Here is a 27,479-nt window from a genome sequence, read left to right as displayed (position 1 = left end):
AGCTGCGCGCGCGTCCCGGTGGCACACTCAGGAGTGCGCAGGCGCGCCGGCCCCGACAGCGGCCGCTTCCGGGTCACGTGGCCTGGCTTCCGGTTCGGACCACCCCCCCCCCCCCCCCCCCTCTTGGTAGAGACGCGGCCAATCGGCTTCCTCGGACTGGGCGGTCACCTGAGCTGTCTCCGGTGCCGTTGGCAACAGCCGAGCTGCATCCTGCGCACCGCCCAGCCCGCCCCTCTGCTCGCCACAGCCAGGGCTCCTCCCCCGTCCGGCCCACGGGGCGGGGTCTGTCGGCTCGCCCTCCCCTCGCCGCCTAAGCCTTCACTCCGCGAACCGGGTCCTCTCCCCACAGCAACACGGCTTCTCTTCCTCAGCTCAGCGACAGGGGCTTCCCCTTAGCCGCCGCCGCCGCCGGCCGAGCCCCGCCGCGCCTGCGGCCCGCGGCCGCCGTAAGTCCCGGGAGGCGAGCGGGGGCGCCAGGGACGGGGAGCGGGGAGGGAGGGTCGGGCGAGCCCCCCGCTGCCCCACGAGCGCCCCGACGACCCCACCCTGCGTCCGCCCGCCCGGCCCGCCACTGGGGCACCGTGCCTCGAAACTCACTTCTCTTCGCGTCCGCGCCCCTCTCCACTCGGCGCCGCGCCCCAGGATGCGGGGGCCAGTCTCGGACGCTGCGGCGGCCCCGCGGCACCTGTGGTTCGGGAATCGCCTCAAGTTTTGCGGGGCATTTGCGGGCGGGGTCGGCGGCCGGGGGCGGCGGCGACCGAGGACCCTTGGCGCCCCCTGCGCGGCGGCGGTTGCCATTGTCTGCCCCGCTCCTTGCCTGTCACCTCGCCCGGGCTCGATCGGTCAGTGATGGAGTGCGGCCCCCCGTGGGGCGGCGGGCAGGCATCGGAGACGGCCGGACCGAGGAACGCTGGCCCCGAGCCCGTTCCGCGGCCGAGCCCATTGTTTTTAATACCAATCTCCAGGAATTGAGGTGCCCTGTGATTTGTGGCAAAATCAGAGCGTTGGTTTTTAACTAGAGGAAAGGAATACTTGTGCCTTGCGACCGGGCATCGTCCCATGTTAACATATAATTTATTTTCAAGAGAGTGAATTATTTATTCGTCATATAAAGTGGTGGGGGGGGGGAGGTGGTGGAGCCTGCTATAGACTCCCTTGAGTCCTTGAGTTCCGAAAGCAAACCCCCAGCCCTCCTGGTCATCGAGATCCGGGAATACGGGTCTGTTCTTTTCCAAGTTCTGCTAACGGGTTTGCATGAAACGTTGTCCAGTTTATGCTTTACTTGCTGTCCCCTTCTAATGCCGCTATCTTAACAGGACTTCTATGTGAGGCACTTTGACATCAATAAACGAATACTGTCCGTTTATTTCGTGCCAGGCATCCTTTTTAAGTGAGGTGTTTTCAGCCAATTTTAACTTTAATAAAGTTAAATTGTCGCATCGTAAATTTGTAAATATCTTGATCCCTGTTTGGATTATTACAAAAAGCGGCAATGATTTCTTAGCGAAATTTAGGGCCCATTTTATTCAAATTGATTGTATAAATTCCCCCACCCCATGTTCAAATTCGGCATGGTGTGGTGAATATTAAGAGTCAGGCTGAATCTTACTTGCAGTAACTAGTACTGGAACATAGAATAGTTAAAAGAAAAAATATATATATCTCTGAATTCTACCTTCAAATTACCTTTGTAGAAACAGTGCTTATCTGTTTACAGTTGAGAAGACCAGTTGAATTATTATTATACAAGAAGGTTTCCTTAAAAACTAAACATGTAGACTAATCATCATTTACAGATTCCAAATAAATATATACAAAATAGTTTGTGTAAAATACACTAGAATTCAGCATCCGCTCCATCTGTAGATGCTATGTTTTTTATCGTTTTAAATGAAGTATTTCGTGTAATGTATGAATGTGTGTAGCTCTTATTTTGGCTTTTTAAAGGTTTTATTCTCTTAGGTAAAATTATATTAACTCACTTTATTCTGTGTATATTTATGGTGGAATTTTTAAAATGAGATGAGAAGGGATACTTAAATCAGGCTTTTATTAAGAAAAATGCATTTATGGGATTTTTTTTGGTTTATATTTTAGATCTTTTGTTTTGCTTAAAATATGTAAACATAAACTGAAAGAACATTCTAAGTTATAGCAGTCTGTCTACAAGTAATTCGGTCTGGAACTAGGACAGCTTGTTCTGTTTAGGGTGAAAAATAGTAGATCTGTTTCTCTCAAATGCATCTAAACCAGTTGATGTCAACAATTCTCTTTTGATGCATATACATACATTCCTATAGCACAGGTACACAATAGTTTCTTAAATTGCAAGAATTATCTTTCTTTTTCATCAGAATTTTCACTTCACCTGTTTTTGTCCTCCTGTCCCGCCCCCCCCCCCCCCGCAACTTACATGGAACAGGGTGGGGTGGGAGGATTTGCATCTGGTGGGAAGATCTTTCTATAAGAATTTCCTTCTATTTTAACTGGCATAGAAATATTGATGGCTACTCATCATTTGTTAGCTAAACGCCCTGTCCCCCAAAGCTTCTCTGTGCAGCATGTCATCTTAACCTTAACTTTATTGAATCGAAGTATTGCCTGTAATCTTGGTTCTGTTTATCTTAACAGATGCAGTTTATGTTGCTTTTTAGTCGTCAGGGAAAGCTTCGACTGCAGAAATGGTACGTCCCATTATCAGACAAAGAGAAGAAAAAGATCACAAGAGAACTTGTTCAAACCGTTTTAGCACGGAAACCTAAAATGTGCAGCTTTCTTGAGTGGCGAGATCTGAAGATTGTTTACAAAAGGTATATTTTTATTTATCAGGAAGGTGAAATAGAATCAAATGTTAGATCATTTATAATGTGGAAATTGCAGACTTTTGAGGGATGACATTTATAAATAATGATTAATAAAGATATAGATGAAATAGTCTTAAGGTAAAGCTTTGTATTTTTAAGATAACTGCTGTTTTGATTGATTACCCAGGCTAAAATGTTAAAATCATGGAAATCTTTTTACACGAAATTATGTAACTGAAGGCATAAATGATACTTCATGTTTAATCATCTTTTTAGGAAATTTGAAAGAATTCATTTCTTTGAAGGGGAAAATAAGATCAGTGTTTTAAATTGTGTGAGTAATTCTCTGAATTTAGATAAGCATTTACCCTCCACCACCACCTTCTCCCCACAAATCTGTAAAGTAATGACTGATATTTGACATGCCTTTTAATCTGACTTTTAGGATCTCTTACTCACTTATAAACACCTTGGATACATAGACCATTTTAGTCATAGATGTAAAAACTGGATATATACAGGATTTGTTCGTTAGGGCTTATTAATTTGAAGTACACTTGTTGCTGTGGTGGAGGTGTGATTATAGCTGGTAGATAGATAATTTTGCCAAGAACAGACTTTTAAAATTTTGATGTTGCAAAATGACTCATAGGTTGGCTTTGAACACTAAGCTTTTTAAAAAATGCTATACATCTTTATTAATATCTGAAACTTTTTAATACCTTAAAATAAACTTCTCAAGATTGTTCTAATCAGGTTAAAATAAATATAATTACTTTGTTTCTTCCCCATTTCTGTTCCCTTACAAGTAATTTACTGAATTTAAGATAAGAACATTCATGCATATAAAAATTCTTTCTTGTGAGGGATGTGCAGGGAACTGACTGTATGGGCTGCGAGGGGGGTCAAAGAGAAGCCTAGGTTTTCTCTCAGTTTTCCTTTATTCCACTCCAATATGAGTGGGGTTTGTGGGGGAGATGGTAGAGGAAGTCATGAAGGTTATAGGACATCTAGAACTTTAAAAATACCATAGACTCCTCTTTAGAGTAGAATGAATATTAGTCATCTTTGGGTGATTTTTGTATCCAGTGTTTAGTTTAGTATTTGTTGAGAAAAATCATAGCATTTTAGAGCTGGGAGATGTTTTAGAGTAATCTAGTCAAGTGATTTTTTTTTTTTTTAAAAAAAGCTTTTTGCCCCAAGGATAGAACCTTAAATGAAACAAGTGGAAGTGGAGGTGCTCGTGTGAAATCAGGACTGTATCTCAACTCATTTGGCTTCCACCCTCTCTGTAGATGGTTCCTGAGTTTGAAAACCACTACTGTTGATCAAACTTCAGCTTTATAAAAAATGAGAATTTGGGAGAAGTGACTTGTCCAAGGTCAGTTGCTAGTGACTGCCATAGTGGTCAGAACTCAAATCTTAAGCCTGGAGGCAAGGGTTTTAAACTGGGATGAATAGAAAATTTGCATTTCTTTAAAGATCCTGTAGTTGGAGAATGGGTGGGGGAGGGTGGAGACTGGCACCTGAGGGATCTGTTAGGAGGCTGCCTCATCCAGCAGTCCTGAAGGAAGACCTCTGCTGTGGGCTCAGCAGGTGGAAGAGCTGTTCCCGAGGTAAGTTTGGTAAGACTTGGTCACCGCTAGAAGCAGGGAGGGCAGTGAAAGAAGGGGAGGAGGGGGGTTATTCCACATTTCTGGTTCAGTTGATGGGGTAAATGGTGAAGTAGAAGGTTGACTTTGAGGGGCCTGTGTGACTTCCATTTGGAGATGCCTAGTTTTCTCAGGGTGGGCATAGGCATGGAAGTCTGGGGGAAAATTAGGCATAAAGCGTTAGATCACCAGCATTCAAGCAGCAGGCAAAGGATAAGTATAAGGTCAGTCACATTGGGGAAGGGGGGAGAGTTTCAAAAATAAGGCCACCAGTGCCAAAGCTCACGTGAAGATCAACTAAAGTGAAGAATATTAGATTTTACAGTGAGCATTTCACAAAATGCCCTTCATCGGAACATTTTCAGTGGAATAGTAGAGACAGAACTCTCGAAGAAATGGGGCAAAATGTGAAGAGGTGGAGACAATAAAACAGCAGGTGTAGACTATTTGGGGGAGCTTTGCTACGAAGGACAGAAGAGGTGATAACCACCTGTAGACAGGAGTGGGGGACAGGGTTAGAAAATGACATAAGAGACTTAAGCTTATTTCTAGATAGGGGAAGGAGTCCCCCGTGTGGAGGAGGAAAATACAAGCAAGGGAATCAGTCCCAGGAATCAAGATTCCTGTAGCTGAAGGAGATGGCCTGTCAAAAGAAAAGAAGGCACTAGTTGGTGCTCTGTGCACAGCATTCAGCCCATCCATGTTGGGCCACCTCTGTTAAAGGCTGTAAAGGGTAATCTCACCTGACTCTGATATTTACATCAAGCGCCTATAAATAAAGGTGCACTAAAAAAAAAAACCAGCTTTACTGAGATGAAATTCACATAAAAAGTTAGAATTTATAATCAGTTTTCCTCTGCATTTCCCCATTTCATACTGAAAACTCATCTAGGGTACTTAAGGACATATTTTTTGTAGCTATGAACAGGTGATTTTTTTTCCCTAGACCAGCTGGAAGAGGAGACCTTTTAAGCAAACAAATTACCGCTTAGCTGCTGAGAAATTCTGAACTAGCACTTTCGCTGTTCATATCACCAAGTGATCTTTATGTCTGCCTTCCTCAAGTTGCCTCATCCACATTCTTCATCCCTGAGCCTTTCATTGCAGTTGCCCCTCTTGGGGAGGGAGAGGTGAGAGGGGAGTAAGGCTCAGACTGAAAATCTGGGGACTTGAGTTCTTTTCCCTTGGCCATTAGCTAGTTTTGTGACTTTGAGCAAGTCATTTTGCCTTTGTTTCCTCATCTCTAAAATAAATGCTCTTGAAGATCCCGTGAACACAGAAAACACTGTGTGCGTTTTTGATTCCTATTTTGTGCAGCATGTTATGGATTAAAGTCTTAAAATTAATTCAAAAATACACACCTACCAATTACGAGCTTCAGAATTTGTTGAAGAGTACTGTATTGATTTTCTTTACTAGCAAAAGAATATTTAATGACATAGCAGTAGAATACTGAGAACGGTTTGGTTACAGTCACCCACAGTCAGCTGATATTTAGCTGACTGGGGAGAAGTCATGTGTTGTGAATATAAGAATAGGCACCTTCAGATGTTCTCTGAGTGCTAGTAATTAGAGTAAGCCTTAATCTACTCTGCTAAAAATAACCAAACATACCTTTCTTCTTACTAGTCTATTAATTTTACTTCAGATTTAGACTTACAAATATATACTAAGAGAACAAAATGAGCTCATTATTGAATTTTTTAAAACCACTTGGTTCTGAAAATAGGGAGTATACCTCAGGTTCTCCTGGTAATCTTTTACTAAATCAGGATAACAATTTTTATTTCTCTCTCTCTTCAAAGCACGTAAAATATTGCTTTGAATATGTTTTAATTTTTGCCAGTTGCAGGATTACTTTATTTAGCACAGTTCTGGGCCATAGTTTTTAATATAAAACTCAGGCTCTGGAGTCAAATCACTGTTCTGGAAGATTACTCAATTAAGCCTGAGTCTCCTGTAAATGCAAATAATAACGGTATCTCTCTGGAAGGGTTTTTTTGAGGATTAAAATGGTAAATTATGCCAATGCCTTAGGTAACATTTAGTGCCTTACTCAGAGTGAGGACTCAATAAATGTTACCTGTTATTATGCTTCTGTTTCTTTCTTCCTTAAGCCTTCTGAAAAGAGGTGCCTTCTTATAATCCTGATAACTGGATGCTCACCTACAGTGAAGAATTCATTTAATTTGATATTAAAGTAATATTTCCGAATGACTCGTATAACCTAGGACCTTTGACTAGTGTTTAAATGCTGTTTACTTGTAAGTAAAAAGTAGTACTGTGGATAAGGAGCGAGGATGGTGTAAGCATTAGATTGCTTAACAGTAGCATTGAAGAAATCTTGAAATTTAAAAAACAAATTAAATTTACCTGACGTTGCCTATTAGTAAATTCTTTCTAATGGAATTATTTAGCACTCTGTTCATAGCAGCTAGTCATGTCTGGTTTTTATCTACCAAATTTTTAATGTCAGCCCCTTTAATCTTTAGTTTTCTTAATTCAGAGAATCTTATGTGTCATTTGTATCAGTTTTCCCAAATTTAAGACTATTTGAGGAGCATGGGTTAGGGAGGATGGAAGGTTGGAATATCCCATTGCTTTTTAAAGCGATAAACAAAACATAGGATAGTGCTGGGAAAGAGAGGAAGCACTTTGTTGGTAAGGTTGGAGGTGGTGCCTGTTATGTCCTTTATGATAATAAATGAATGTGTTTGAATGCCTTCTCTCTAAGACTGCAGGGGACCCACCATTTAAAATAACTTGGTGAGGGACTTCCCTGGTGGCGCAGTGGTTAAGAATCCGCCTGCCAATGCAGGAGACACGGGTTCGAGCCCTGGTCCGGGAAGATCCCATATGCCGTGGAGCAACTAAGCCCGTGCGCCACAACTACAGAGCCTGCGCTCTAGAGCCCGCAAGCCACAACTACTGAGCCCACGGGCCACAACTACTGAAGCCCGCACGCCTAGAGCCCGTGCTCCGCAACAAGAGAAGCCACTGCAATGAGAAGCCCGCGCACCGCAACGAAGAGTAGCCCCACCCCGCTCACCCCAACTAGAGAAAGCCCACGCACAGCAACGAAGACCCAACGCAGCCAAAAAATAAATAAATTAATAAATAAATAAATTTATTTTTAAAAATAAATAAAATAAAATAACTTAGTGAATGTAGAAATCAGGTGGAATGGACATGGCAAAAAGTGTAAGTGTATGACAAGGGAGTCAGTGTGGTAGAGTGGAAAAGGCCTGGAGTTAAGGTCTGAAGATCAGATTTCTTGTCACAGTACAACCACTTGGCAGGCCCTTGTACTCTTGGGCCTCTTTTTTTTCCTTCCGTAATGAAGGATGATGCTGCTTACTGTTGGAAAAATCAAATAAGAGGAAATGTTTTTAATAATATTGAAATTTTAATAGAGTGTTATGAAAACACTATTCTCATACTGAAGAGCAGCAATTCCTTGAATTTCAAAACTGAGATTGTGTGTGTGTGTGTGTTTGTATGTTATTTTACATTAATGCTATGAGCAGTAATTGCCCATTGTGTTTTCTAAAAATCACTTAAATGCTCCTCTGTGAAAATTACAATGGCAACTGAGACTTGTTTAGAATGTCTTAGTTTTTCATTTTGTTTCTTTTCAAAAGCCTTAAATACATTTAAACCCTTTGAAAATATTCTTTTAACCCTCCTCAAAGGACTTGGTTAGGTCATCCTTTGTTATGTATGCCTCAAGGTTGTGTTAATAAGTTTTGGCTTCCTTGGATTAAGGATAACCTAGTCCCATGTGCTAGAATCCTAGTTTGGAGAATATGAGTTTTCCAACCTTCTTATACCTTCTTCAAGGGTAAATAACCCGTGCTTTAATTTAACAGGGTAGAACTTGGAAAATTTGAGGACATGTCTCAGTTTCCCCTGTTCTCTTCCTCTAACGTCTATGATTACTTGGAACTGTTGTTTTTTTCTTGAGGTTTATTCCATAATCCTATAAACCTCCTTTAAAAATAATTCTGTGCTGTTAGAAGTCAAGATAGTAGTTACCTTTGGGGCTGGGAGGCTGTGACCAGGAGAGGTTAGGAGAGGGGCTTCAGGGGTTCAGTAATAATTCTGTTTCTTGGTGCAGGTGCTGGTACACAAGTATGTTCACTTTGAAACTCATCAGGCTGTACATTTATGACTTGTGTTCTTCTCTGTGTGTATATTACACTTCAGTAAAATGTTCCAGAACGTTGACTTAACGTTGACAGCATCTTCAATAAGTCCTTCAGTTGGAGAGTTTATTTTCTTCCCTGTTTACTTGTGGTTTGAAATAGTCACACAGCACACTTTGTTTTAAGTAAACTTGAGAACAACCTGGGTCAGCTGTGTTTTAGAATATTCATAGAAAGGAGCCTGAATGGAAGAAGAGCAAAATAAGTAACTCTTTCTAGATGGTGTGATTTTTTTTTTTTTCTTTTTTGCTTGCCTGTACTTTTCAAAATTTCTTTTTTGTACATTTATTACTTTTATAGTCTAGGAGAAAAATAGTCTACTGTTGTAAAGAAATAAATTGTATAAGCATGACATCTTTCACAATAGGATATGAAAATGTATTTTAGAAAACATGATTATAGGGTAAGTTTTTTTCTACATCTGTTTTTTGTTACAGATATGCCAGTCTGTATTTTTGCTGTGCTATTGAGGATCAGGACAATGAACTAATTACCCTGGAAATAATTCATCGTTACGTGGAATTACTTGACAAGTATTTTGGCAGTGTGAGTAGTATTTTGTTTTAGGAAACTGAATGCCACATTTTTTTTAACCTTTTCTGTAACAAATTTATTATTTGATTATCTTGGGGATTCTGAGTATTTGACAGTAACTGTGGGAGAGGGAAGGAATGACTGTTTATTGTCAGTGTGCCTAGTGAGTTAACTGCCAGAATTGCTTGACCCCACAGACCTACTCATTTAATTATGCTGGTGAGAACGAGGTTTAAAATAGTGAAATAGAAAGGGGTCCAACTGCAAAGATTAATATACTGGAAGTGCTTAGTATAGAATTTAGATTTGGTTAGCAGTTACAATCATATTACCCAGAAATATGTATTTCAAAAGATCAGTCTTTATGAGTAGAAAATTATTAAGTTGCCCATGTTAGGAGCTTGCATAGTCTGGTCTTTCTTAGCCTGTAGGCATTAAGATTGATTCCCTCTGGTCAGATTTTACTGACTACCTGATAGTAGGTAAGTAGGTAAGTATCTTTTACTTTCTTCGGTTTTATTTATTTATTTATTTATTTATTTATTTTTGCTTTTCAGGTGTGTGAACTTGATATCATCTTTAATTTTGAGAAGGCTTATTTTATTTTGGATGAGTTTCTTTTGGGAGGAGAAGTTCAGGAAACATCCAAGAAAAATGTCCTTAAAGCAATTGAGCAGGCTGATCTACTGCAGGAGGTAAGCTACTCAGAGTTCTCTTGACTAGACACTAGCATGTTTTGCTCTTATAGCGAAGTCTCAGTCATCTTCCCTCATTCTTACAGTTTCAGAAATTACTCTGAAGCATGCTTGGCATGTAGTGTCCATGTGCAGTTTATTGATTGGAATATGTGTCAGCCACATCAACTCAGTTATCTGTGGATGGATTGTTTACTTTGGAGGTGATCTGGAGATGGCCCATTTTGGGACCCCAAAACACCCGAGTCCAAACATTTGGAGGACAGACTACTTTAAGATGGGAAAAGTAACAGTAATTTGAGAACTCTCTGTCCATTGTTCTGAATTACTTAAGATAACCCCTTTTCTCACTAGTGGGTACAATGAGGAGTTGACTGTGAGATTATGGCATTTTCATTCCAAGTTGGTTCATATTTTCACCTCATGTCCATTAAGTGCAAATGTAGCCAAGCAAATGATAGTGTTATAATTATACTTTTTGTAGAATCCTCTAGTTTTGTGTTAGCAAAACTAACTAAAAAGTATTTCTGTTTCTCTATGCTTTTCTTAAATAGCAAACCATGTTCTGTTAAACAGCTACATTCTTGTCTTGCCTTGATATCACAAGAACCATTGATAAAACCCCTTTCCCTTTCTAACTTCCACAGTTGTCTTGGGTTAATTGTATACTTGATACTTCTGTACCTTCAATTTCTGAAGTTAAAAATTTCATAGATAAGGCTACCTTTTCCTAAAAACTTAATGATACATTAATTCAGGTACCTAGTTGAATTATGCTTTAGTCATAATTGTGGTTTTATTCAAATAGAAAGTTTATAGCATGAGGAGAAGGAGCTAGTCGATATAAAAAAATGTAATTTTTTCATTATGGTAATTGTCTTTTTTATTATTAAAGGAGGCTTTAAATCAGAGTAAATCTTTTTCTTCATTATAACTTCTTAACTGTTGGCTTCAGTCAGGAGAGTGGGGAGCTCTCGGTAATCCCTCTGCATCAGTCACTGACTAGGTCAGTTGTGGGGATTGTTTGAAGTTGGGATGACATCATCTGGAGCATACATAAATTAAATATGAGACAATGCTTTGTACATTTAATTATCTTGAGTTACCAAAACAGGGGTTAAGGTGCCTGCAAAAGTGAAGTATTTTGTTGACAGCCCTAATGGCATCTGCTGTTCAGTAGTGAAATGAGCACAGCCCTTTTTCCATGTGTGTATGGTTTGCCACAGTTGTTTATTAATTGATTGCATACATGTCATTCGAAGATTTTTTTTTTTTTAATGTCAGATGTGCCGACTACAAGCTCATATTCTACTGTTGTAAAATTGCTTTAAAGTTAGCACCTCCTTATTCTGCTGTTCACTAACCAGACTTCTAAAAATTAGGTCAAGACCAGGGTCAGAAATTGGGAATTTTTCTTTTTTTTTTTTTTTTTTTTTTGGCCGCGCCATGCAGCATGTGGGATCTTAGTTCCCCGACCAGGGATCAAACCCATGTCCCCTGCATTGAAAGCGCAGAGTCTTAACCCCTGGATTGCCAGTGCAGTCTGGGAATTTTTCCTTCCCTTGATCACTTTTATATTTCATTATTATGGAACTATATTCGGTTCTATCAGATCCTGGTATTTCCTCCAAGTTCTTCATCATTTCCTGATTAATTACATTTGCCTTGAAACATTTCTAAAGTTGTTGAAGTTCAGCTTTTAATTTTAATATTTTTTTCTGGAGAGTAATGTTTAGGGCATTGACGTCTCTTGTGTCTGGATTGTTTTTTAAACTCTACTGGGAAATCGCTATACACTTTACAATATGACATATGCTAAATTTACTTTATAGCATGTATTGAGTAATATACTAGAGGATCCAGAAGTTATTACAAGTACATGTTTGTTTGTAAGTGTGTACGTGTGTGTGTATCTCCCCTATAAAAGTATTTTAATAAGAAGTAATGTCTCTTTTTTTGAAGTACTATTTTTATATCTCTAATTGGGAAAAGTAGGAATGGAGAGAGAAGCATAGGATGTCCTTAGTTCCATGTAAAATTTTCCTTACCCCATCTCACCCTAGTTTAAAAAAAAAACCTGACTACTGTTAATTACAGTTCCTTGTCTTTAGAAGAGAGCTTTGGCCCTATTTCTCATCTGTGACTACCTTTACATTGTTTTGTACATAAACCAAATTGATACTATATTAAGACATTTTCTATTCAGTGGTCCAAGTGAACCATCTTTCTTAATTTAGCCATTCAGGTCTTGAGGAGGCAGAACGTGGCTGGTCCATTCTGAATTTAGAGTGAGGTTAAGGCCTTTATGAAACCAAGCTAAAGTCTGTATGGGGCAGTTAAGCTTCATTCAGGTTATTCTGTTCAGGTTAACTTGTTTATTCAGGTTATTCACCAACATACTGTCATAAGAAATCCAGGATGATAAGATGTTTGTTTCCTACAATAGAGTCATTTATATGTTGATACATGATACAAGTTTACATCTCTGGGAGAGTATTTGAATATTATGTTCATAAAATAGGTGATAGAATAAGATGAGAAAAAGCATTCCACAAACTGCTAAAAAAGATTTGTCTGGGCACCATGATAGCAAAAAAGAACTATGATGATAGCTAATGCTTATCGAGCACTTAGATGTGAGGCATCCTATGCTAATCATCAGGATTTCCTGAGAAGGGGTCATGAGAGCCTTTTTAACCAAAGAAGAAACAGAGGCTCTCGAGGCTCGGTGAAGTTCCAATGACTGGTCCTAGGTAGCAGTTGGCAAAACCAGGATTGTAAACCCAGATCTGCTAGACTCCAGAGCTGTATGAAATCTTAACCACTGTGCTCTGTCCGCCCCAACCCCCATTTGTGTATTTTCTTGGTATGTTTTAAACATTCTGTTTTAGACACCAACTTCTGTATGTCTCAGTAATATAGTAAAGAAATTCATAATTCTCCTGGAGGTTTCTCTATGTTGAACAAAGTAGGTTTCCTAAGACTGATGCTATCCTTTACTTTTTAGACTGGAAATTTTCATTGTCCAAGTTATCAATAGTTGGAATTTATTAATTGGATATATAGATATAAATAGTATTTTTCAAATAATTTCTTGTTGGATTTATCAAAATGCCTAGATCTATAGTAGCGTTTTTGGTCTTAAAATTTAGGGTATAATATTCACTTAGTCTATGTCATGAAATGATTTTGGTTCCAAAATTGTAAATATAGCTGTAAAAACACTTATCTAAATGCAGTCTTAAATTTGTAGAAGTCCTAATTAATTGATTTTAATCTAGTTTTTCATATATTGTGATTTTTTTTTTTTTTTCTTTTTCTATTTGGTGTCAGGTCTTTTACTTGAATTGATTTTTTCTAAACACCAAAGATGACTTTGAATTTATATTGAAAATATCTGTTGGCTTAAAGATATATGCAAATCACAAAATAATTTTGGTTTTAATCCTTTTTTAATCTGTGAAATACACATTTCTATCCTTAAAAATGTTTATTTTCTTTAGAAAAATTTCTTTAAAATGTCCCTTTTACTCAATTTGTGTAAATGTCATGTAGTTTGTTTAGGTAGTCCTTCATTTAATAGGCAAACAGGGTTAGAAAGTCAGTGCATAAAGTAGATTTTCTATTAGCATTTTATAGTCAGTAATGAGAACATAACATAAATGTGTATCTGAATAATAATTACTAAAATATCAGATATTGTGATTAAATAATAAAGATGTCTTATTTTACTTAATTACTTGGTGAGGAAGGGTTACAATTTTGATATTTCTAGACCGAACTCTATGTTAATTCCTTTTGGTATTCTGTTGTATGAATACATAATTAGATTTGGGGGTAAAGCCCAGAAAAATTGGTCTGTTATCCAATTTTTAACGTTTGACCGTTGGAATTTAAAGCATATTTTCTTAACATGCCACTCGTACTTAACTTGATTCTTAAATTATTAAAGTGCAACATGCTGAGATTACTAAATTGACATTTTTTTTTGCAATACTTGGAACATTTTCCCCAGCACCAATTAAATACTTATTTTAAGCTAGATTTTTTTTGGAGGGGAGGGCATGGGGAAGCAGTACAGTTGGGTTTATTTTATAAACATTACATATGATGACAAAGGAAATATAGAGTGCATTTTCTTTGTGAAGTCAGGCACTTACCGGTTTTTCTCTGCTCCTTAATTTTATAGAGCCAGAATGAAGAATGGGGAGGTTTGTCTGAGGATATCTTATGATAAAGAGCAGTCTAAGGCTTTAGTCCCTTTGACCCCCACCTTATTTATTGGTAACTACTAAATTTACCATTTTCGTGGCATGGATAAAATGGGGTGTTATGCCAAAACTGTTGCACGTGAGATGATTTCAAGTCCTTGCTTGATCTGTGAAGATCAAATAGTTAAATACTGGGTGTTGGGCTTTAACCCTCAGCGGTAGATGCATGATGGTGTTGATCAGCGCTTTGAGATGTGTCAACCTTTTTTTTTATACTAACAGCATCATTTTCAAATTCGTGGGGGTTTTCCTTTTGAGCTTTGTTTGCTGTTGGTATTGTTTCTCACTAAAGTAATCTGAGAAATGAAAAATAAGTGAGGTACCAAAAGCAAGCATTACACTCATGAATTTGCTTCTACTTCAAGGTGGTCCACTTTATGAATAGATTTATTGGATTTACAGTTGTTAATTTGCCTCATCTAGAAAGTGGTGCTCTATGGAGAATTAGTGCTGCTAAAATTGATTTGTTTTAGTGCTGGGCCTGCATGATACATCTTAGTACTATACAACATCTTTGTGGAAGTAGTAATTAATAAATCTCTTGGACTGCATAAAAATGGAAAGGTAAGAATCTTAGGAGAAAAAGTGATTTCTTTAAAAATGAATCTTTTGTAACTTAAAAGTATTTTAAGTAAGTAAGTACTTATTGAAGTATTTAATAACATGCCTTTTAATAAGTTTGGGGTTTTTTTAAATTAAAATCTTGCTAATTAAGAATATTTGGACTTTGGGCAACGTAGTCAAACTCAAGAGTATCTTACATTGTTTTAAAACAGATGCTTTAAAATATATACAGTAATATAACAGCAAAAAGCATTTTGATAAAAATCCTTGTAGGATTGGCTTTAATAAGACAAGCTCCTGTAATTCCTTTGTAATTACCACTGTTTATATTAAAACCTTTAAGCCTAAACCTTCTTCTTTTCAATTGGGTAAAAGTTAACAAGGCTATATAGTCTTTTATGCCAGCATATTTTAATTTTTTATGAGTAAACTTGATTGGGGTCTGCTAGACCAAACTCTGGATAAGTGAGGTTTAGTTACATTAATGCTTGAAATAGAAAATACAGAAGGGTAGATACAGAGAAAACAGAAGGCGGAACAAATCTTGCCTTTCACTTTGCATTTAATAAGAAACAATTTGGTCAATGCCCTTGGTCACTGGTTTTTAGGTTGTAATCATTTTGCTCTGTGTTTGTTTTTTGAGCTCTTCTTCTTTGTTTGCTTTTCAGAATTTTGAGGATTTCCCCCTTGCTGTTTCATTTTAATTCATTTTGAGTCCACTGTTGCTACTCTGGTCTGTTTGTAATAATGAAAAGTGGGAATAACTTAAAATATTCAGTAACTGTAAATCTGATTTTCAAAAGTATTTGACAAGAAGCCACAGTAATAAATGCAATTTTATATCACAATAGTTACATACACATAAACCAAAAAAATTTTTGGTTAAATAATATATACTTACTCATATTTCTTATTTTATAGTCTCATGTTTTCTATTCTATTCTTCTTTTTTTCAATGCTGGTCCTGATCCACTAAGTTGAGTGCATGAGCCCTAGGATTGGGACCTGCACAGGGACCTGCAAAGAGCATATTCCTAGCTGGTGGTGCTGGTTTTATGTGTTTATTTATTTATTTATTAATTGAAGTAAGTTGACCTGATTTTTTTCTTTAAAAAGTACTTTCTGAAAAATTGCAGGGTTTGAGTTCTTTTTTCCCCTATTGAGACATTCTTTTTTCTTTTGTTGTTTCCTCTGCTGTCCTTTTTTTTTTTTTTAATAAAAATTCCCATTATAGGAAAATTAACAAATACAGGCAAGCACATGAGAACATAATCTTACCCACCAACCAGAGACAATTTATTCTGGTTCTCAACTAGGTTTGGGGGTGGGGCAATTGTGCCTCCTCAGGGGACATTGGGCAATGTCTGAACACACTTTTGATTGGCACTACTAGCCATGAGGTGCTACTGGCATCTGGTAGGTAAAGATCAAGGATGCGCTGTTAAACAACCAGCAGTGCCCAGAACAGCCCTCTCAGAATAAGAAATTATCCGGCCTCAAGTGTCAACAGTGCCAAGGTCCAGAAACCCTGGTTTAATTTAACATCATGTAATATATAAAAATTTCATTTATAGATTCCATTTACATTTATGGACTGCTACATCTTTTCAATATAATGTATAGTCCAGATTATAAATGACTGGCTAAAAATGAATCAAAAGTAGAAGGGGAAAAAAACCCCTAAAAATTGTGAAAGAAGGAGAAATGTGCTCAAGTAAATGGCTATAAGAATCACCTCTGTGATCCACCAAAATTACTTTTACTTGATAACCAGAGATAACCCGTAGCAAAACTTATGGGATGTCACTATATAATTTAATTTCCTCAACAACAACCAAATCTGTTAACATCTATTAAGGTAATTGAGTTTTTGCCTGAAAACAGAATTGAGCATACCCTGCAGGCAGTTAGAACACTTGAATTTTCTGCTTATTTCCCTATCCACCTTAGGGATTTGATAATTCCTTAAGAGAGAAATAGTTTAAATGACCAGAATTTACATATATAGACTTATGTTGTACCTATAGACATTTTTGTTGTTTTTCTTTTATACCCTATTAGCGTTAAAGAATTTACTTAGTAAAGATATTTAGAGTTTGAATATTTGAAATTCAGTGATTCCAAGAAATCTTTTCTATTTTGAAAACTCTGATTAAATTTAGGGCATTTCAAGTTATGATCCAAATGGAAGAACAGGGCAAATACAATACAACTACCCTAAAATGTGCTTAAAACTATTTCTTTATAGTTTAAAGTTATATTAGCTAAGTTAATTATTCTGCTTCTTTATTAAAAAAGTACAATTAACTGCCAGAGAAAGTAATTTCTCTTTACTATTTTATCACTAACGGGTTTTAGAGCAGGGTTTTAGGAAATGTAGTTAAGTTTTCCTCATTATTATTTTTAAGGCAAATGTAATAGAAGTAGACCAACAGCACAACAGAATAAGACAGCAGGAGATATGAATAAGTAATCCATAGATGAAAGAAAAAAAACACATGGTCCTTTGACTAAGGGAATGTAAATTAAAATATCAGTTAGCTTTTTTTTTTTTTTTTTTTGGTTTCTTGGATTGGCAAAGAAGAATTGTTTGCTTCTTATGAACACATAAATTTGTATTCCATTTTGAAGGGTTAGTTTAGTGATATCTATTAACAGTTAAATGTGTACACCTTTGCCCCATTAGTTATACTTGAAGGAATTTTATCCAACAGAAATATACAAATGCAGCAAGACACATGCTCAGTATAATATTGAGCTATTGGAACCTAACCAAATGTCCATCAATGGGAAATAGGTTAAGAAAATTATAGTACAACCATACATGAAACTGTTAACCTGGCTTTGAAAGAAATGAGATCAATTTCTATGTAATGATATGGAAAGATACTCATCAAGTAAGAAAAGATCTAGGAGCAGGACATTAACTTAACAGTATTACCTCTGAAGATATTTGAGGTCCCTCCCTCCTGTTTTCTATAAGTGTAAAACATGTATTTTAAGTATAATTTTTTTAATTTATAAATTTTTTAAAAAGACAAAATGCTGCTCTGTGAATAGAAGACTACATTGTGTTGTTCCTTTAGGTGAAACTAGAGTAGAATTTGCTAAAAAGAAAGTTTCAGCAGGTAAAATAAAGCACTTATGTTCTCTTGGCCATTTTAGACACTAACCATCTGGAGCAACCATATTGCTCTTGCCACATTGCTAACTTAATGTAAAAAAAAAAACACTCGATTTTCCTAGTGCCTCACAAGTGCTTTTGTAATAAGACACCATGAGCCCTTTCATCTAAAAGGTACCTTATAAAGTGCTCTCATTTCTTCTCTTTTTATTCATTGCTAAAAAGAGATCTTAGTGCATTTGGATACTCTGCAGCCCTTTGGTCTTTAGCTCAAGGAATAGAGTTCCAGAGTTGAGAATAAGGACTTTGCCACAGTATTCAGTGAGGGGCAATAAAAAGGACCATTGTATTCTAGAACATGAAGGACAAAGGATACAGTTCAAGGAATAAGTGAAGCCCCTTCAAGAAAAACTGGAGTAGAGCAGTAACTTCAAATTACACTTCCTTATATATATTTTTTATTAAATGTACATTATTTTCTCTTTGACTACATAGTGTACCAGAAAGAAAAATCAGGACACTAGGTTTTCAGTTTTGGATCCAATATCACTAGTTAATTTAAGCACTTCTCATCTCAACAAGACTTAAGCCTTCAGATAATTACTTGCTTACCAGTTTTCATTATAGTTTATCAGATCATTTTACTTTTGAGTCATTGGCCTAGTATAGTGAATATCTGGGAATTTTTAAGGTAATGAGGTTTGTCTTGTCTTAGGAACGTAGGTGGTTTTGAGAACAGGTGTAACTTAATTCCTTTCTGCTGTGTTTGTTCTACACTTCCCACTACATCTGGTCCTTTTTGTAGGGGATTAAGAAAAAGATTATTCTTAGTATGGAGGAAAGTTGAACATGCATGTATACTGAGGAGAGGAGCTAATGGAGAGAGCGATGAAAAACAGGAATGGAATAATGGGAAAAGTATATGCAGACGGTGAATAGGAATGGAATCAAAAACATTGGTCTTGAGTAAGATGAGTCTTCTCCCTCCTCTGTTTTGAGGAGATGAACGGGTTAAAGCTGTAAATTTTTTTTTTTTCCTCATGAGTTGGATGAGTTGAGAAACTGCATCTAGAGGAGAGCTGCAGGGACTGAGGAGAAAGAAGAGGTAGATAACTTGAGGAAAATGTTGAGGGTTTGGAATAGATTTGCCCAGGATTAAAGGCCCATTTCAGGTTGAAAATAGTAAATATCTAATCTTTATTTAAAAAAATAGGTCTCCAAAGAATCTGTACTAAGGGCAACTTGTGGTTTATATTTGTGTAATACAACTTGATTAAATTTTTTTCTCACTATTTTCATTCTGGTCTTTATTCCCACACAATCTAAATCACTGACATTTCAGTGTATTAAACTCAGTTTGCTAGGCAGTAGAAGACAGTAGGTCTAATTCTGCACAGGACTATAAAGTCTGTGTATTGTAACAGACTTCACTCTCACCCTCCCCAATTCTTAATTAATATAATTATTCCATGACTCATAAAATGTACTGGTGGTAAGAAGGCCCAGAATACTGGAGTTGTATTTAATCCACTATAATGTTTTCCTCGTATATAAGAGAAAAAATAACTTGGTTAATTATGGGCATATCTGTCATTTAGCTAAAAATCAACCTTAAATGTTAAATGGTCATTAAGGCATTTATTTATAGCACAACTTTCTCAGCCCTTAGCAGTTTAAACTGGGCAAGTACTTAAAACGTGTTATAGCAACTTAAAAGTGGTAAAAGAATACATTTATTTTTTTTTTAATTTAAAAAATTTTTTTAATTATTTTTGGCTGTGTTGGGTCTTCTTTGCTGCGCGCGGGCTTTCTCTAGATGCGGCTAGCGGGGGCTCTCTTTGTTGCGGTCCGCGGGCTTCTCATCGCGGTGGCGTCTCTTGTTGCGGAGCACAGGCTCTAGGCGCACGGGCTTCAGTAGTTGTGGCACGCGGGCTCAGTAGTTGTGGCTCGCGGGCTCTAGAGCCCAGGCTCAGTAGTTGTGGTGCACGGGCTTAGTTGCTCTGCGGCATGTGGGATCTTCCCCGGGCCAGGGCTTGAACCTGTCCCCTGCATTGGCAGGCGGGTTCTTAACCACTGCGCCACCAGGGAAGCCCAATACACTTATTTTTGTGGGTTTTAGAGTTGTTTTCTTCTTGAAGAATGTTTTTCCGGTGAGGAGGTTTTTGCCCTTTGAAGAGTATTCTTCTCAATTGATCGGATGGTAAGTTCTTAAGTACAGTAATATGGATCATTGTTATAAAGAATAGTTTGGCTTTATCAACTCTTTTCTTTCCTAAAGGGTATTAAAGGTCTGTCAGAAATGCCTGGGGCAGTCTCGGTTGAGAATTGCTCCTATAGAATTGTTTGTTCTCTTTCATAGTTAAGTCTCCTCTGGGGAGGAACCGCTGTGTACTCAGCCCTATTTGGGAAACTACCTTTTTCTTTTCTTTTAATTGTTGGTTTTCACATGGTGTGATATAAAATTAAGAGAGAAAACAAAAATATAAAAAGCTGTAATATAAAGGCTCAAAGTACTGGTATTATTTAGGTGAAAGGTTATTTGATAGACTTAAATTTTTCTTGTTCTCTCTCCAGAAAACAGAACATGTATCACAGCAAGTTTCGTTGGGTGTAAGAAAGCATACTAGAATATGTGCTGGAGTACTTACATGCATCAAGATGTAGTAGGATATATAAATTCCGTTTGTAATTATAATTTTGTCAAGTTTGTTGTTTATAGTTTAGCATTACCTGAAAAGTTTAATTACATTAAATCCCAAGGGATAGTCCCAATTATTTCATTTAACTGATATTTTCATAGGGAATTTTGCTCTGATAATGATCTATCATTGGGGCTTATAATTTATTTTTTTTACACAGCGAATATTGAAATAGGTTCAGAGTTCATTGACCAAAAAACTATTAATACCATTGATACCGAAATCGAATTCCCTCATGAAAATGAAGCATTTAGGGGTTCAATTTATTATTAATATTATTTTAGCTTGCTGCTTCATTCCACAATATTCTGAGTGGGAGAAAAAAAGCAATTATATCTTTAAACTGTTTAGGAATTATCTGAGGATTAAAATTTAACTGGCTTTTTTCCTCAAACACTTTTGTATTTAATGGTTATTATTTAAGTATAAGGTATCTGTTACATATTTTATTGAAACAGTTTACATGAGTTTGTAGCCTAACATTTCAAAGTGCCAAGTTGAATAAATATTAAGTTGAGGATATCTTAAAAGCACTCAAATAAGCAGTTTTAAACTTTTTTGAGTCACAAGCCTTTTGGAGGGGTATAATCGCTTTGAGAATCTGATGGGCCGTGGGCCCTCTTCTCAGGAAAATCTGTACCTAATTTTGTCTCTAGTTTCAGGGAGTTTTTGAAGTCCCTAGACATTAATCTCTTCTGTGCACTCTAGGGTCAGTTTAAAACTTCACCTCAGGTTACCTTGTTGATGTGAGAAACATCCTTTTAGGTACATTTATAGAGAGAAGGCATAGACATTTAACAGATCTATTTGGAGAGTCCTTTAAAATCTATCTTGAGGATTATTTTAAAAGTAATATCCTTAGTCCCAAGGGCATATAGTCTTTGGAATTTTTTTTTTAAGCTAAGTGAACCATTGAAAACCTCTGTTGCTACCAAATGGGTGACTACTTTTCTCCTTTTTTCTTGGGAAAGATTTTCCTTTAGGATCTGTAAAAGTTCATGGTCATTCTGGGATGTAATGATTTTCATTAAGGGATTAAATTCCTTTGCTTCGTGTGGTAAAATCCTGATGAACTTGAACACTGGCGGGAGGGAGTATTCTAACTGGATTTTGAGTTAACTCAGTATTTACCAGATGACTTATACTGAAAAATCTTTTCAGAGTATTTTTAGTAAATACAGTGCTTTCAGATTTTGTAGGACATATAGGTCATCATTTAGATTATCATTATATACAGTAAAGTTATAAAAGATGAATCTGAACTCCTGGGCATTGTTTAGAAGTTAAATATTCAGCCATGAACCAAAATTCTAAAAACAAACCAATTCTAAGTTTCAATTAAGATTTCTTTACTGTGCACTAAACATTCTAGAAATCTGATTGTGTCTATGTCAGTTTGTATACTGTGTGTAAGAATATATGCATTTCTTTTGTAGCCACGTCATGAATATTTTAATGTCCCTGTGTACTAAATGACTACTCATCATCGTGTATGCAGAATTTCACAGAGGAAATAGAGAGCTGATATGCTCATGAAAGAAAATATCCTGAGCTTGGTGACTGATTATCTTGTATAATAATAATAGAACATTTCAGAACCATTACCTTTATAATTGTAATAATTTTCCTGTTTTCATCCTCTTTTCTATTTTATTTTCATTCTATATGTGATCTTGATATAGCTTTTCCTGCTTGCAGCTGGTTTAATTTCTTCTTGAAAAAATATGACCTATGACCATTTTGAGTAATGTTTCATCTTAAACACGTACATGTCATCATTTATGAACCATCTGTGATTAATCGTGTAAGAGGAATACCTAGCAATTGTTAAAATGTTTACCAAAGAAAATATAGCTGAAACGCTAGGGCAGAATAAGCAATGCCATAATGTAGTGTGGTTTGGTCTTCAAATGTTGGCGGGGGGCGGGGGGAGCTATATTTAGGGTGATTATATTATAGTCTATATGAGCAAACGTTTTCTAATGTATCACATAAAAGTGTATTTGGAAATAATACAAGAAAGTAAAATCTGTACTATTATATAATATTTAAGGTAAAACATTCACAGTTTCTAAGAAATTTATAATGCCACAATTATTGAATCACATTTGTGCTGTACAATATCAAACAGTCCGTTTAAGAACTATCAGAAAGCTATGTCAGAAAAGTCTCTTCTGCAATATCTATTGTTCAATAGTAAGTAATCCTTTCAAAGTATTAATATGGGCTTTATTTTATATAGTTAAGATTCTTATATTGCTTAAATACTAATATTTTACTAGTTATGGTTTTATAATTGTCTGCATTTAGATACTTAATGATTTGTTAAATATGGTTTTATATTTCTGAATATGAAAACCTTTAATATTGATCATTTTTGTGTATACTTTTAATAAAACATGCAACATATATTATTATAAAGGGGAAATTACCAAATAATTCATTATGTCTAGAGAGTTTAAAGCCCGAGTTAAGTAACTAATCATTAAACAATACATTCAAAAGATGCTCAAACTGATTTACCATTGAAAGAAGACCTGTGAAAATGTGTATAAGGCAGGTATGCAGATCAGTTGTTTCCATTCTTACCATTCTCACTGTACTACATGACATTTGAAGCACCTGGGTGGGCGGTCAAATGAGAAATTTAGCATTATACATTGATAGCATTGGGAAACATTGGTCTTCCGTTTCCATTATTTTCCTCTATCTCTCCCCCAGCCCTGCAACATGTCATTCATGTGGTTTTAATGCTGCATAAATATGCACTGTCTCATGCCTGTTTGCTTTGGATGCTGTGTGCCCACCTGTAACAAGATGTTGCTTCTTTTGTTATTTGTATACAGCTGCTTGCTTTAAACTAGTAGATGCTGAAATACCTTTCCTTGCATGTCTAAAATAAAAGTATTGCATGTACTTTGTCTCATGTGAATGACTTTTTTCTTCTCCATCCTTTTGATAAATAATATATTTCATATTTTAATTTTTCCAGGTAATTATTTTAAATTGTCTTTTAAAAATAACAAAATTTACTAGTTTAACCATTTTTAAGTGTACTGTTCAGTAGTGTTCAGTATGTTCACATTGTTGTGCAGCAGATCTCCAGAAGTTTTTTATCTTGCAAAACTGAAACTCTGTACCCATTATACACAACTATTCCCCACTTCCCCTCCCCTCAGCCCTTGGTAACCAACCACCTTTCTACTTTCTGTTTCTATGGATATTACTAATTCAGATAATGGTTTTTCTAGGTAATTTTGAGCTACAATTTCAGTGTGAACATGTGAAAATTAATTTTATATTATAAATACAACTGATTAAAAAACTCGTAACATACGGTTTGTATAAGTCTCAAAGGAAGAAAATGTGTAAATGATTCTTTGAAATTAGGCCTTTCAGAAAGGACAGATACTTTAAATAATGCATATTTGAGAAGCAACGTGGTTCTCTTCAAGAAATGCTATATAAGATTGCAGGCAGTGAACACATAGGGGAAGTCTGACCAGCTCCAGGGAATAGGATAGGGGGACATTTTTACATGGATAAGCTAAGAATGTTAACTATAGAATTCAATGTAGGCACCCTTTAATAAATACATTAAAGGTTATATGATGTTTTAAAAATTATTTAACATTAAATGGAAATGATTCTTTTTAAATAGTCCCCTTTATTTAATATGTATGTGATTCAGATGTCAGTCTTGCAGTGTATTTAATGTTTAAGGCTAAACATTATAAATGAAAGAGATTGGCTTACATCATTCTTGGGAGTGTTGCATCACTTCCATTAAACTTTCTTTTAAAGCTATATCATGAAAACCCTGAGACATACAAATAGAATAGTATAAGGAACTGTCATGTACACATCACTCAGCTCCAACAACCATCAACTCAATGCTAGTTTCATAAATCACCACCCCACCCTGCCTTTTTTTTTTCCACCCCGCCTTTTTTGCCTATTTTACAGCAAGCCCTAGACATCCTATCATTTCATCTTTAATACTTCACTATGTATCCCTAAGAGATGAGTACCACACCCCCCAAAATTAATAGTAATTCCTAATATCTCATGCGTGGTTGGTTTTTTTTCCCTAATTGTCTGAAAAATGCATTTTTATAATCGGTTTGTTAGAGCCAGATTCCAAATAAGGCTCACATTTTATCTGGTCTCTTTAAGTCTCTCTTAATCTTTAACAACTCCTCTGCTTTTACCCTCCTTTGCCTTTTTTGTTAAACTGAGTCCCCTATGCTGTAGAATTTCCTCCATTCTGTATCTGGCAGATTATAATGGTGATGTTTAACTTGTTTTCTTATCCTCCATGTATATTTAGGTCTGTAGCCTGGTTAGGTTGAGGTTCAATTTGGAGAGGGGGAGGGGGGCAAGAATACTTAATGAAAAATAGTCTTTTTTCACCAAAGCTGACTTTTACTCATTTTTCATTAATACACAAACATACTAAAAGGTCATCATATGAACTTTATATATAGAGCTGGTTTATAGTAAGGCTAAATACCTTCATTTAGATTTCAGTTGAGTAATGTATCAGCTAACATTTTTTGAGCACTTTCTGTGAATCAGGCACTAAGCCTTATCTCCCTTAATCTCTACATATGAAGGTAAGTACTATGATCCTTGTTTTCATAGTACAAGGAATAAGGAAACAGACCAAAGAGTTTAAATAATTAAGATTATTTCATGTAGTGCTTTACATACAATTAAATCTAATGTATGGATTTATGGTTCAATTAATTTTTCTTTTGTTTTGTGCTGTACCACAATTAGGATGCAAAAGTAAGTTATTTGGGTACAAAAATTGTTTTCCTCTGTTAAAATCTAGTATGCCTTTTAATTACAAACTTGTTGCTAGTAATACCTGAAATTTGACCTACTTGGTCCTTTTTTATTTTGTGCCGTGCAAAATTAGACACTTTGGGAAAACTTTTAATTTTTTTCTAGTATGCCTGCTTTGTTTAGTCTTCTTTTGACATTTAAAAATGAGTATTGGTTGTTACATAGAACAAAAGGCACTTTTGTCCCAGATCCCAGAGCATTCTTTCTGTATGTTCCTTCCACTGAAACCATTGGTTGCTCTGGGGAGGTCTGGGAAGGTGAGTTTCTGCAGCCTTGCTGCTGGGGACATTTAAGTCCAAAACTGAGTAAAAACTCAGAGAAGAATAAATACATATGACTTGAAAAAAGAGCAGGGAAAACAAAATATGTGAAGAATGGGGAGAACTCAGGGGGGTTTCCCTGGTCTTTATTTAGGGGAGGTTTTGAATTTTAACACTAAGGTAACTTACCTTTCCTGTAGAAATGTCGGGTAGCTGTGGGTGTGCACTGCGTTTGCAGTGGGCTTGACTGCTTTTTGTGTTACAGCAATGGAGCCCAGCACAATTGGTAGGTAATCAGTAGGTATTTAATGCATGCTGAAAATATCCTCCTGTGGTCTCTGATGTTTGGGGCACAAATTGCTAAATAAGCACTGGCTCTCCATAGAAGTGCCCATACTGCTGAACTGCTTGCCTTCAGCATTCTCTGAAACTTGCACGCCCTTCCGTGTCAATTTCACATTCTCAAGCCTCCCCGGATCTGCTTACCAGAGTCTCACATTTTCCCTCCACAGGAAGCTGAAACCCCACGTAGCGTTCTTGAAGAAATTGGACTGACATAACTCTCCTCCCCTGTTGATGACTTCTTGTGGCATTTCACACACTGTAGATGGTCACTGCCTTCATGTCCATGTTAGCTAATGGTGTAAGATGACGTCTTGTCAGTATTACTGTTCTGCTAAGCTGCTTCATTCAGGCCTACACGATCTTTTTTTAAAGGGAACTTTGGTTAATCAAGTGATAAGGGACTTAAATATGAATTAGAACGAATGCAGGAAAAGAAAGGTACTTTTTCTGGCTATTTTAAAGTTTATAGATCTGTTTCTCTTGAATAGATTATTATCATTACCTTGATTATGTGTATCTATGAACATGACACAATCAGGCAATATACATTTATTAATTACTGTCTTTGGCAAAAAAATTATGTGAAACCTGGTTTTATGAAACCAAAGACTAGTGCATTTCAGTATATATGCAAATAAAGGGAATTGACATGTCACATATCAAATGAATAAAAATTTCACTCTATGTTGAAACTTTAGGAAAAAAACAAATGTATACCAAAGACCCTTATTAGAAACTAAACACCTTAAAACAAAGGGAATACACAAAAGACTAATGGAATGATGCTGTTTTACACTAAAAATTATTTTTTAGGCATTCCAGACCTGGGACGAGGAACAGAGATCAGCTGTTTCATAATAGTAAGCACGTTATTTTTAAGGCCAAGGAACATTTGACTCCTGAGCTAAGTTTCTTGTTGTCATAATCATTTAGTCACTTAGTTGTATTGTTTTTGATGCCCCCAAAATAAAATGGAAATGTTGACTTACCAGGGATTCTTAATAACAGTATGTTATGGAAAATGTTTTACTCCCTTCACAAAGTGTTGCATAAGTCATTGTTTAAAGCACGAATATTCCTTCCAGGGTGCTTGTTACAGCCAAATTTATTTTACTCCCCTATTGCTTCCCTCCACTTAGAAGTGCAGCAAACTTTAGGGCAGCTTCCGTCCCTTCTGTGGCACTGCCTAGTTACTGGAAGTGATAAATATAAAAACAGATACCACCTTTCATATGAAAGTGTGAGCTGAATGAGGTAAAATGGCACTAGTGGGCTCTATATTTTTTAAGGATATACAGTTGTTTCAATGTCACTTTTATACATACTTCCATGTAGTAAACATGTCTTCACGGTTTTCACTTTCATTTGTATCTGCTGGGCTGGATTAAGCTTTGTTGTGATTGTGACCAATATTCAGGCCACGTGAGCACGTCTTATCACATCGCCAATTAGTTGTAATAAATGTTCAATGTACA

General features: G+C 36.5%; 1 protein-coding gene and 1 long non-coding RNA gene across 4 annotated transcripts; both read left to right on the top strand.

Moving 5' to 3' along the window:
* Positions 1–226: 226 nt before the first annotated feature.
* On the top strand, positions 227–27,479 carry AP1S2 (adaptor related protein complex 1 subunit sigma 2). 3 transcript variants are annotated; one of them, XR_014258927.1, is made up of 6 exons: positions 233–446; positions 2,632–2,810; positions 9,099–9,207; positions 9,753–9,890; positions 14,080–14,174; positions 26,172–27,479. XR_014258927.1 is itself a non-coding variant. In XM_082447316.1 (5 exons), exons 2-5 carry the CDS (start codon positions 2,632–2,634, stop codon positions 22,018–22,020), a joined length of 462 nt encoding a protein of 153 aa, XP_082303442.1. In that variant the 5' UTR covers positions 227–446; the 3' UTR covers positions 22,021–23,469. The 3 variants fall into 3 exon arrangements, 2 of the variants coding, with proteins under 2 accessions (XP_082303442.1, XP_082303441.1); XM_082447316.1 differs by lacking the exons at positions 14,080–14,174; positions 26,172–27,479 and adding an exon at positions 21,985–23,469 and having other exon boundaries at positions 227–446; XM_082447315.1 differs by lacking the exon at positions 14,080–14,174 and having other exon boundaries at positions 247–446.
* On the top strand, positions 2,822–7,574 carry LOC309653015. Its single transcript, XR_014258980.1, has 2 exons — positions 2,822–4,185; positions 5,403–7,574. It is a non-coding gene; the product is annotated as an uncharacterized lncRNA (long non-coding RNA).

This window comes from Balaenoptera physalus (genome assembly GCF_965194825.1).
Source record: "Balaenoptera physalus genome assembly, chromosome: X".
NCBI classification, from domain to species: domain Eukaryota; kingdom Metazoa; phylum Chordata; class Mammalia; order Artiodactyla; family Balaenopteridae; genus Balaenoptera; species Balaenoptera physalus.
The sequence above is the reverse complement of the archived record's forward strand: the minus strand, read 5'-3'. Positions and strand labels throughout refer to the sequence as shown.

Excerpts from the sequence above, each read along its gene's own strand:
- AP1S2 (XM_082447315.1), top strand. The coding sequence starts at position 2,632 with ATGCAGTTTATGTTGCTTTTTAGTCGTCAGGGAAAGCTTCGACTGCAG. Across the intron at positions 2,811-9,098 it reads CTGAAGATTGTTTACAAAAG|ATATGCCAGTCTGTATTTTT; the intron begins GTATATTTTTAT and ends TTTTTGTTACAG. Across the intron at positions 9,208-9,752 it reads TTGACAAGTATTTTGGCAGT|GTGTGTGAACTTGATATCAT; the intron begins GTGAGTAGTATT and ends TTTGCTTTTCAG.